At 39.0% G+C, this 12,813-nt stretch overlaps 1 protein-coding gene across 1 annotated transcript in view; it reads right to left on the bottom strand.

Annotated features, from left to right (window-relative positions):
* Window positions 1–12,813, bottom strand: part of GPR137B (G protein-coupled receptor 137B) — a 92,352-nt gene that overhangs the window by 14,358 nt on the left and 65,181 nt on the right. The window contains 3 exon segments of the mRNA XM_037821671.1: window positions 4,463–4,591; window positions 7,444–7,593; window positions 9,729–9,951. Coding sequence (XP_037677599.1) covers window positions 4,463–4,591; window positions 7,444–7,593; window positions 9,729–9,951 — 502 coding nt within the window.

The raw sequence follows: 12,813 nt of genomic DNA, 5'->3' as shown, positions 1-12,813 counted from the left end.
GCCTCTAAAATTGATTCATCCAGTTTCCATCCCCGAGTTCACCTCTCAGAATCTTTCAATGACAGGCCTCGAGTAGATCCTAGAGGTTATTGCCAGTTATCAGAACAATACCTGCCCTGGGGCAACTGTTGTGGTTTGAAAAGCCTTCTCCACTAGCAACAAAGAAAAGTAAAATCCTCTTTGTCAGGGAAGATAAACAGAAGTTCAGAATTGGATTGCATGGCAAGCCAAATCTGGCATACAATCCAGCACTTATTTGAAATCCTTGTATGTATCATTGGTGGTCTATTTAAAAGTTAACCAACAGAGTATAAAACAAGGTAGTTAGATGATAGGTGTCTGTATGTGAATTCCTGCTTTTCTAAGATTAATCTCGCCAGACCGAAGCAGCAAAGTGGAACTTATACAAGGTGTGATGCCTTAAAATTGAGTATTTGTAACAGCTCAAGAATGTCTGTGATAGGGAGAGTGATTCTCAAACTTTACAATGCAGTCAAGGCACTTGCGGTGCTTAATAAAAATAAGGATTCCCAAAACCTTCTCCCAGAGATTCTGATCTGGGTCTGAGGCACGGCCTAAGGATCTTTACTTTTACCAAGCACTCCTGGGACTCTGATGCGGAGGGTGAAGAGCCATATTTTGAATATACTGGAACTCAAGTTCTGAAGTCGGGCTCTAATGAATTCCAGTATCTTAGAGACTTGTTTGTACCAACTAATTTAAAAATAGAAATGGAAGATAAATTTTAAAGAAGTGCAGTACCTGAAGTGTGTTCTTTTAAAGTAGGTGAGTATGAACTAAATTATAAATCTTCCCCCAACAGAATATTAGACTGTATTCTCTTCAAGCAATTCCAGAAGCTATAGATTGTAATAGGATTATTATTAGGTGATAAATAATAGGAATTTAGTTTCTTCTTAAATCTTACTGTGCCAGAGAAAGTCACAGTGTAGCACAGTAATTAAAATCATGGATGCTGGAGCCAAACTGTCTTGGTTTGAATCCCAGCTCTGTCTCCTGTGAGCCATGTGACCTTGAGTCTCAGTTTCCTCATCTAAAAATGAGTCTAATAGTTTCTACCTCAAAGGGATATTGTGAGGATTAAATACTTTAATATTTAATCTAAAGTGTTTAGAATAGTGCCTAGCCTATATACCTGCTGTATAATTGTTAGCTATTATTACCAAATTCCATGTGTAACCATGACATTAACTCTGGTAGTCTCTCCCAAGGCTACTTTATGTACACAGTGTTTCAAGCCAAATGTGACAACTCAAATCACCTGCAATGAGAGTTTAGAAGATACTTCTTAAGTGCAACATAAAAAATGGAAAATATTTTTTTCTATTTATGATAATGCATACTTCATACTGAATCCATTCCCTCTTGGTAAATTACAAGTCCTTTAGGGCAAAGAGAACATTTTATAATATGTTACTTTAGATCAGTGGCTCTCAGATGTGGTCTGTGGATCCCTGGAGGTCTCTAAGATTCTTTCAGGAATCTGAAAGATCATAACCACCTATTTTCATAATTATGTTGAGACACCACTTACTTTCTTCATTGTGTTGACATGTGCACTTACAGTGCAAAAGCAGTGGTTAGTAGAACTGCTGGTGCCTAAGCTCAAACCAAAGCAGTGGCACCAATGTACTGATAGTTACTTTATCTTTCACCACCAAGTACTCACTGTAAAAAAAAAAATAAAATAAAATACAGTTCCACTTAAAACTGGCCTTGATGAAGTGGTAAAAAATATTACTTTTATTAAATCTCAACCCTTGAGTAGATCCTCTGTGAGACAGTCGGAAATATGTATAAAGCACTTCTGCATACTAAAGATGATTCTTTTAAGGGAAGAACTTCGACAACTATAATTGAGTTGCAAGCTGAACTAACTACTTTTTTTCATGCAACATCATTTTTACTTGTCAAACAACTCAGCCAAACCATTCAGACTAGGGTATTAAAGCAGAAATTGTCTTGAAAGTAATGGAGTGAGCTGTCATTTTAAGGCAATAACTGGCAGTGTGTTTATCAATGATAAAATTTGAATTTTCAAGCAAAAAATAAAACTTTGGAAAACATATTCCTTACCATGAGCTTGATGGCTCCCCAATACTTGAAGACTTTTCTTGTGAGAACAGTGGTAACGTTACCAAAATAAGTTTTCTTGGTATTGTATCATTAAAACTGTTAACATTTGGAAGATCTACATAACTTGGTAAACCAGTATTTTCCAAATGAGAAAATGCAAGATGTAAAATCATGCATGGGTAAAAGACCCATTCAAAGTGCAAAATAAACCAATGGATTTCAATGTATAACAATCTAAAAAGTTCGTTGATACGGCTTTAGGTTCCATATTCCAACCAACTTTTAAGAAACCACAACTTGTTCAGTTTGAGTGTAGCATCAAAGAAAAATATTCAGGATTTTGTCCAAAGGCTATTAAAATACTCTTCTTTCTTGTGACTACATATCTCTGTGAGGCTGAATCTCAATCAAATCAACACTGCAGCAGTTTGAATGTAGACGCAGATACGAGAATACAGCTGTCTTCTATTAGAGCCACAAAATTGTAAAACAATGCTACTCTTATTTATTGTGTTTTGGAAAATAGTTATTTTTCATAAAAAATGCTTTTATGTTAACATGAATTTATTTTTAATAAATGAATATTTCTTAGATTTCTCAGTTTGAATTTCTAATGTAATAACTATAAATAATTATATCCTAATTATATATATATATATATGTATATACACACACACATTTATATGGATGTATATGTATATAAAACCCACCAAACAAAAGTTTTTTGGGGATCCTAAAAAATTTAAAATTGTAAAGATTTCTGAGCCTAAAACATTTGAGAGCCACTGCTCTAAATAGTACCCCTAAAAAACAGATATATGCAAATGAAATAAATAAGAAACCCTATATAAATATAGAATGTGAGTGTGTGTTCAGGAAAGACATGTTTCCCTGACATGATATCTAACAGCAAAGATTAGACTATCAATATTATTCTGTATTCATTTAAAAAAATAATACTTAACCTTTCACTTCTTAGGATTCAGATATATACTCTCTCATTCAGAACTTCCTTGAGTTTAGGAAGTATTGCTTTTAAGCCTCTGAGACTCTAAATGAGGAAAATGATAAAGGGATGTAAAAGGCACGTGGAGAGCCCAGGTGAAGCCTCAACAAGCACTGGTGAAGTCTTTGCTTCACTAAGACTCCTCAGCTATCCCTTAGTCAAACCAGGTTCCCAGACAACTTCAGCTATCTTCCTTCAGAGAGGGACGAAAAACAGGGCACCTGGAATCCATGGCCTAGAATCCACTGGCTACCTTTCGCATGTTTCTTTGCTCATGGGGAGGAAGTGTTTAGAGTCTGGCTTGACAGAAATCTCCATGTGTTCCCAATGCAAATAAAGGTCAGAAAGTGCAGAACCACTGTTCTGTAGCTGAAAATAATGAAAAGGGTGGAAACTGATCCTGAGATCTAGAAAATACTGCTGGATTTTCATCCCAACTACAGCCTGAACTGCTGAGGAGGCTCTACCCACTGGTATTCTTTATTCAAGGCCCTGCCATTCAAGCTGTGCTTCTCCACCACACGCCACCCTAGTCTTGCTTTATTTTTCCATCCCTGTTTCATTAATGACTATCCAGAGATGAATAAGAAAAAGCAAGCTAAACACAACAGGTCAGTTTCTATGTGGGTCTGAAGTAAGAATTGTGAATTATTTGTGAACGTTATTCCTCTTTCCTTATCAACCACACACTGCTCACATTGGCCAAAAACCATTCACTATTCTATGGTTTCCTAGATCCGTCAAAATTCTATCACTGGTTAGTGTGACTGGAATAATTTATGGAGTAAAGCTTCCAGGAGCTTCCTCACTCTACCGGGTTTCACATTATTCTGTCCCGCCTCCAAAAAGACATTTCTATAAGTTGGCCGAGCACAAAAATCTGACCAAATTTGGAGAGTGACTTTAGCATTCTTCACAATGTTTTTTTTCCATAATAGCCCCCTCCCCATTTCCTAATCATCATCCAGTATAATATAGGGGTGAAAAACTGACTTGGCATTCTACATTTTCCCTTAATTAAAAAAAAAAAAAAAGTTACCTATTTCATTCATAGCAAGTAAGAAGGCCCAAATATTAGGGGAGGCTGTGTTGCATTAGGCAAAGCAGTTCCTTTCCCTAGGCCTTAAGGTGCTAAACTCTTTTGTAAAATAAAGCTAAACCAAAAACACTTCCCTCAAAAAAGAATTAAGGCAAAAGAAATGTCTCAATAAAATAGGGGACCTTTTTATATCACAATAGAATGGAAGAGGTTCTCCTCTGTTGAAATGCTAAAGAAAAAAAATTCTAATCGCATGTTTCATTATTAGACTTAGAAGATATTAGTAGATATTTTCTGCAAATATAAATTAGTTTACTTACAAGGTCCTTTGTAGAGTTTCTAACTCGGAAGAAGTAAACTACTAAGGTAGTAGGTAAGAGTTCCCACACAAAAAGGACCACTCCAAATACCACATATCCGGCATCTCCCAACTGGTTCTTCAAATCTGCCTGTTTAAAACAGAGTGGAGAAAGGGAGAGTAACTAGAATACAGCAGAAGAAATAAGTTTGATTTGATTCTATTTAACATGAACTGAGAATAGTTCTAAATGTAGTATAATTCCTTTCCCCTAAAATATGAATGTTTAAATCAGTTAATAGTAATGGGCCAGACCCTTTAGAAAGATTACTCTCAATCCTTGCATCTCATATTTTATCTATAATACATCTCCATAGTATACTGTTCTTTTTTAGCATACATGAATAACACGTGCAAATTGTAGTCATTTGTTTCCCTTGCTCCTAGGCTACTTTGGTTGCAACACACAGGTCTATATATCCTTAAACATCCTGCAAAATCAACAACAGACCCCTATAACTGTTATCCATTAGCATCATCCCTAGGATAAACATGACAATTTTTAAACATTTCTTCGCATAACCCACATCCTAAGTTTTGTTTTGTTTTGTTTTTGTTTTGTTTTTTTTACCTTTTAAAGCTTTATTGCAGGCTGGCTTGCCTAGAGAAAAATTTCCAGAGTCCAGGGTGTTTGGCTTCTGGACAAGTGAAATGGCCAAAGGGGGTTGGTAAAGTACTGCTCATGTTAGTGTAGTACCTGTTCTGGGAGACACTTGAAGAAAGTGCAGCTTTCCTGGGATTTGGCAACTGTATCAGAAAGCCATCTCAAAGAAAGAGAATGTACCAAAATCAAACCATAAAGGGCCAATGATCTAAAATTAATCCTTGTGCCTTCTCCATTAAATTATATTTAAAATCCAGTAACCAAAACTAATACCTTGCTACCCTTCAGAAAGATTACTCTCAATCCTTGCATCTATTTTATCTATAATACATCTCAATATACTGTTCTTTTTTAGCATACATGAATAACATGTGCAACCTGTAGTCATTTGTTTCACTTGCTCCTAAATTACTTTGGTTGCAACACACGTCTATATATCCTTAAACATCCTGCAAAATCAACAAAATTTAAATATTGTAACCTGTTTTAAATCCATCATTATAAGCTTAGTTGAAAGAAAAATAATTATTTTGTTAAAACCAAATATTTGTGTATTAAAAATAAGTGTCTAATTTATCATTGTTGAAAGTTTGGATTTTAATTTATTTGATTTTCTCAAAATAGGGCATATCTTTAGCAGTGCCTTGTCCAACTTTCTCCCGTCCTATATTCGGGTTATTGGTTTGGGTTAGGAGTCATCATCATTATTGTTGTTTTAATCTTTTCTAAGTGTAGTACCTTGTATGTACCTCTTCTGAATGTCACTTTGTCCTCACAGGTTTAACTTACCATGGTCATTTTAAAATTCATTCTTTCTTCCAGAGACTTAATTCATTCCAGGTTAGGAGCACTTTGGGGATTTTAAAAGTGGATTTGTCTATATAGTTGTGTGTCTTAGTTTCCTCACTGCTGAAACAAATACCATACTGTAGGTTGGTGTAAACAGTAGGAATTTCTTGTCTCACTATTTTGAGGCTAGAAGCAGTCCAAAATCAATGCATCATCAGCAAGGCGATGCCTTCTCACTGAAAACCATGTCATTCTGTGGCTGGCTGCTGCAATGAACATGGCAACATCTTCCTTCTTTTCCAGGTTCTACTGACTTCTAGCTTCTGGACTCCCCAGAACTTCCTTTCTGTGTCCCATTTCCTTTGCTCATAAGAACTTCAGCCATATTGGATTAAGGCTCACACTCATTCAGTCTGGGCTCACCTTACCTAATAACATCTTCAAAGGTCCTATTTACAAATGGGTTCACACACACAGGACCAGGGTTTGGAACCTGAACATGCCTTTTGTGGGGGACATAATTCAATCCCCAACATTGGGTATTTAATATTTTTCCAAGAAAAGCTAAAGAACCTTTGCAATTCAATTCAACAGACCCCTATTTTTAGGAATTATATTTATTTATTGTAATGGTTAATATGTGTGTCACTTTTCCCCAATGATCCATAAGCTTCTCCAGGGAAGGGAATGAATGAGTCTGTTCATTTTTGCCTCCCAGCACCTTGTACAGTGTCTGGGACAGAGTAGGCACTCTGCTATTTGTCAAAATGAGTTGATGTTAGCTCATTCTCATTCATCTTTTGTGAGCATGCATGCCAGATTAAGTTTTGCTACTTTTGTCCATTTTCTTTATAAGTAGCTTTGTTTGTTTTTAGAGTACAACAGAAATTAGATTTTGTTTTACAGCTTCCATTTAATTTTCTATGGATTATCCAACAAAGAAAACTCCAAGTCCAGATAGCATCACTGGCAAATTCTACCATCTGTTTAAGGAAGAAATTTCTTATGAATTTACAGAATGGATTTTTTTTTTCAAAAATAACATAAAGAGACCATTGGTGAAATGAAATTTCACTAAAACCTAAATATCCTCAGTCACCTTTTCTCTAGATTTCCTCAAGTGCTGTTAGTGTGCATGCTTCATTAAAAAAATTCTCAGAACCTCACTATTTTATGTATTTTCTGAAACATGAATATAATTTATATTTCCAAATTTTACCCCTTAATATTTTACACTTATATGGAGGCACTTTTTTTTTTAAGAAATTAAGTACTGCTTGAGAAGAGCCTTGTGGGGTGGAAAGGAGAAACATTCAGACGCGCACACGCCACACACTCATACCCTAATTTTCTTAGAAGACTTGTGAGATGGAAAAAGGCAGGTACTATCATCCCCATTTTACAGATGAGGATGCAGATACCACAAAGATTAGTGTCTTTCCAAGTTCACACAGGGATTCAGTAGCAGAAAGAAGGAACTTTTACACTGTTCTACGACATGGAATGTTAAAAAGCAGTCACTATTCAGGTAAATGCCTGAATCCACTGACCTGGTCTGATACATTGTACCAGTCGTAATCAAAGGAATGGACATTCTTGTTCTGAGAAAATGATAAGATGAACAGGTTGTAGCAGGCTCGAGATGTATAAAGCAGGATGACGGTCACACCAATGGCTGTCACTTGACACACAGAGGAGCCCTGGAAAAGAGGAAACCATGAGGGGTGCACCCACTGAGGGCTCAAGGCCACAGCCTCATCGCAGAACATCGCCCCTACACCCTCTCCTGCTGATCCCACTAAACCCTTCAGGATCTCAGTCACTACAGTCTTCTCTGATCTTCTGTCAGAACCCTCTACCCTCAGACCAAAAACCACTCCAAACCTCACCTCATTCTACATCTCTTCCTAAAAATTTCAAATGATCTTCATATAGACACTTAAAAACCTGGGCACTTGGTTTGGAGATGGCTTTACCAGGGTTAAAATATAGGTCATTTGCTAAGGCCTACATATTAAGAACAAGAAAGTCAGATGGCTTTTTGATTTTTAAATCTGTAATTGCCACTGTCTGGCTCCAAGAGGAACCTCTCAGCTCCTAAGCACAGCAGGGGAACTAAGGGCAGGGGCCTCTGGCTGCCGGCTGACTGACAAAACTGTCTCACAGGGAATGGCAGCTGGGAGAGGGCCAAGCTGCCAAGAGTGCCCGGGCAGCAAGCACATTTGCAAAATCCTGAGTCTTTTCTTCTGGGAGGACTGACGTGACTCAAGGCTTGCAATTACTTGGAAATCAATGATTTATGATGCAATTTATGAAGCTATCAATTTCCAAAGTCACATTAAAGAACCACTAACTAGAAAGAGATCGTTAACATAGCCAAAAAAATAAAACTGATTTCATTAACTAAATTCAAGATATTTTATTTTGCCAGAAGTGGTTAATTATCTTATTGCTTGCCACAGGGGTAATCTAAATGGTATTTTGACAGTCAACAATTTAACTTCTATTAAAACCACAGCTCTGTTTTTAAATGCCCTGAACAGCCTCTCCCTATATGGGAAAAAAATATAATAAAATTAAGGCAAAATCAAGCCTAAAATTTATCAAAATTTATAAATGAAAAAGCTACTCTACCATGCTAATTTTAGGAATTTGGCTTTGTATTTTTTAAGTTTAAGGCATGGATATTCATCTATCGATCACTACTGAAGACGCAACATTGTGGAAGACAGAGCAGCCCCACACTCTTGGGACCAAAGATCTATTATAGGTAGATGGGCCATATAGCATTACGGGGACAGAGTCACTGCACTACAGAAGGACAACACCAAGGTCGGGCTGGGGTCACACTGCCGGTTACAGCCCCAGGCATCCTCTCCCTGTCATCCACACTTCTTTCTTCTAGTATTTTTACTATGTTCTGAGCGTAGGTTTGGGATTTGTCAGTGAAGGAGAAGTTGAGGGGTGGGGCTGATTAAAAATTACTTTGGTACCACAGCTCCAGGCAATATATTTGCCCTTCTTTATAACTGTGAAGAAAAGAAAGGAGAAAATAGGGACTCTAAGGTGTGCGGCACAGTAGTGAAAAAAACAACAAAACAAGAATGGGCCAACAGCTTCTGGCCAACATCTCTCTCTGTCTCTGTCACTGAAAACTCAACTCGAGAGGAACGCTGTCCTTACCTGCCTTAGCAGTAGTTCGCTGGTTCAAGAGAACAGACTCAGGGCACAGCCAGTCATGGTGAGACAGAATCTGTCTCTTCAGCAGCACAACGAGGTGGTAAAGAACACAAACCCCTGGAGCCAGGCTGCCTGCTCTGAATCTTGGCTCTGTCTTCTTTTAGCTGTGTGGCCCGGGGCAAGCTACTTGACCTCTTTGGGCCTCGGTTTCCTTATCTATAAAGTGGGGATAAAAATACTACCTACTCCCATAGGGTTGTGAGGATTAAATGAGTTTCTAAATGTAAAGTGCTTATCAAACTTCTTGACACGTGGTAAACATCAGATATGTGTTTGCTATTAATACTCTTGGTACAGCCGATTCCACTAGTCCTTTAAAATGTAGGTTACATCACTGTATCTATAAACCAGATGTTTAACACTCTGACAGTCATTTTGCACATACACACACACATTTTAAGCCATCTGGAATGGGAACGCTTGCATACAAAATTCTGTGAACTTCATCCCTCTGTGTTTTAGCTTGCAACCACAGTATGGCGAATCATTTGTAGAAGGTTAGGTGTGAAAGACATTTGTTTTGTCCTGTTTGCACACCAAGAAATTAGTTTTAGAACAAGCTTTAATGGAGAGCTTGACCACATTTCCACCCTACCTTAGACTCCAAGTAGATGTTGGCTAAGGACATCTTAGAAATTTTGTAGAGACAGATGGAGAGAGAGACGGCACACAGTACAAAGAGAGTATCATTAACAGCCACTCGCACTGAGACGATAACCTTCCTCTCCCAATTTCCTGCCTTTACCAGCACCGCACAGGTTAAATTCACCAACAGGAAAATGAGGCTGATGAAGAGCGAGGCCAGGTAGAGTGGTAACCTGGAAAGAACAAGAGAGCAATTTAAAACACCATTCCTGCATCTTGGCTGCACATTCTGGGTCAATTTAGAAAGAAACTGATATTTTTCAGGTAAATGCTGGATGCAGACACACCCAAGTTAGCAAACACTTAAGGGCTTGGATTCTGGCGGTAGATGGTCCTGGATTGCAATGACGAATCAGCTGCTGCTTGTGACCTCAGTGCCACTGTCTGAGGGGAGGGCGTGAGGAGTAACGGAGGCCAGGCGTCTTCAGGCTGCTCACAGAGCACCCAGTGGGAGGATCTGGGTTTGGATGTCAGTGTTAACTATTCTGTATCGCGTGAACCTGGACGGAATGTAACCTCTTTCAGCCTTAGTTTCACCTGGAAACAAGACTAAATAACACCCAACTTCCAGGTTGTCTGTGAGGATTAGGTGTCATCATGTTTATAAAGCATTTTACCCCCAAAAAAGTCATTGATGGGGCAGGGGGTCCAGTGAGTACCCAGTTTTACCTGGCATAGTGCTTACAAACCTGCCACAGCAACTTGCCCAAGGCTAAATGAATATAAACTATTTTATTGCCCATATTCAACTCCTAGTTCCTCAGAGCTACAGACTTCCTAAATGATCTGGGTAAGGTCTCTTTAAAGACTTCTCAGATTTATTTAAACTAAATCAGCACTCTCAAGTTTCTCTTCATGATGGCCCACATTTTGTTTACATCAGGTAGACATCCTTCCGTAAACTTCCAAATAAGGATCAGACCTGTTTAACTCAAAAATAGACTGGTTTGAGTTGACATGTTTTCAATTAAAGTCTGAAAGCAGAAGCCACCAACTAAAAGTGGTTTGAAGCTAGAAAGTGAGGCTGGTGTCTTCAAAAGCCATCAAAGACCGGGACATAGAAAACCTAGATTCTAGTCCCAATTCCAGAAGTGCCACTGACAGGAGCTCAAGTGAAGGCGGGAAGGAAGAGGGAGGAGAGAGACACAGACCTTGGTTCCAGATCAGTCCAGGCCAATGGACCAGCTGCAGTTTTATTCCTATCTTGAGATGTCAGTACCATATAATAAGCCCCCACTCACTGAAGTTATGTGAATGGGATTTTATGGCTTGCAATTAGATGTATCCTGAAAAATTGACTTTCCATTGGCAAAGTCTCTCACGTAATTTTCAGAACCCACATTCCACCAAAGGAATTTGCCCACCTGACTCCTCCTCATCCTCCAGATCTGAGCTCAAGCACCACTTCTTTCCTGACCCTCTCGCTGCACCGTCCACACAGACACACACACACGATCAGGTATCCTCTGCTACCTGGTTCCCTGTACTTTAACTTCACACAAGTATCACAGTTTATAATAACATATATGAACAAATGTTTGATCCATGTCTGCTACTATCTCGGTGGTAAGCTCTGTGAAGATAGACGGTGTCTGTTTCATTTACCCCCTATATCCACATTTAAGGAGGGAGGGAGAACTTCCAGGGAAGATGGTGGAGTAGGGAGCTGCAGTACTCATTAATCCTCCAAAAACAGCTGGCGGAATAGCAGGAACTGTCTGAACAACTGTTCTGGGGCTCTGGAAGCCAGGGGAGCACTGTACAGCACCCAGGAAAGAGTAGATCGAAGAGGCTGAGACACTGAGGTAAAGAACTGTAAGGAGAGCACTCAGCGGCTAGTGCCAGCTCCCAATCCCCTCTGGGCTAGCCACACTGGGTCTGGTTCCTGGCTGGTGGCTGCAGATGGAGAGGGACATGGAAGCCCTTTTCCCCCAAAATGGGGGGAACAGGGTGGAGTACAGTCATGGCTCTTGATCAGCAAATTGGGATCACTGGACCCTGGCTTTAAGCTGTGGTTTTAGCCTGCCCCATACAGGGACTGCCACCGTGGCCACTGTTTCAACCCTGCCCCCAACAGGGGTGACGCTGGTGGAAGTTCAAAGACGCAGGACCCTCTTAGGGCTGCAGGGGATTTTGCTGAAGAGTGCCACCTTCTGGGCAGGCCAGGAAAGCACATCTTTGGGGAGCTGTCAAAAAGGATTTTTAGCATCTTTCTTCTCCCCGGGGCTCTTTGGAACTATTCTATGTGCCTTTCATGCATCCCTGGACCTGTTCTGGATGGGAAATACTGACTTGGGAAAGTCCTGCCCAGGGTGATCTTCCACCTAGAATTTGCCCTCCAGGCAAAAGCAGCTAGGGACAGTGAAAGGAGAGTTTAAAAAAAACCATACAGGCAAAACAAACAGAACACATCAAGATTTCTGGAGAAAGGAGCAGAGGAAAGGAAACTTCATTGGGGCTAAGACAATTGCACAAACAGTGCAATCTTAAAAATTGTACCAGATGAAAAAGAGCTGAAAAACTCTTCTCATTTACACACAGGCAATTCTAAAGGTCTAGAATAAGTTGAACCAAGTGTCAAAGAAGAGACTTAACATAAAGCAATCAACAATAAAATCCCAGGCAAGAGAGAGAAACTGACCTTCTGAGTAAACCCATCAAGTTAATCAGATGCCTAGACATCAGTAAAAATTATAAACCGTACTGAGAATCAGGAAGATATGGCCCAGTTAAAGGAACAAATTAAACTTCATGTTCAAACTCCTGAATCAATTCAAGGAGATGAAAGAAAATAGAGTTAAAGAGTTAACAGATATTAAGAAGACACTGAGTGCACATACAGAAGAACATGAAAGTATGAAAAGAAACATAACAGAACTTTTGGGAATGAAAGGCACAACAGAAAGATCAAAAATACACCAGAGGCATACAACAGCAAATATGAACAGGCAGAAGAAAGAATCAGCAAACTTAAGAGAAGACAATCAAAATTTTACAGACAGAAAAACAGAAAAGAGTGGAAAAAAATCAGCAAG

The sequence above is a fragment of the Choloepus didactylus genome, chromosome 2, assembly GCF_015220235.1.
Source record: "Choloepus didactylus isolate mChoDid1 chromosome 2, mChoDid1.pri, whole genome shotgun sequence".
NCBI classification, from domain to species: domain Eukaryota; kingdom Metazoa; phylum Chordata; class Mammalia; order Pilosa; family Megalonychidae; genus Choloepus; species Choloepus didactylus.
Note: the sequence above shows the minus strand (reverse complement) of the source record. Positions and strands in the feature narration are given on the sequence as shown.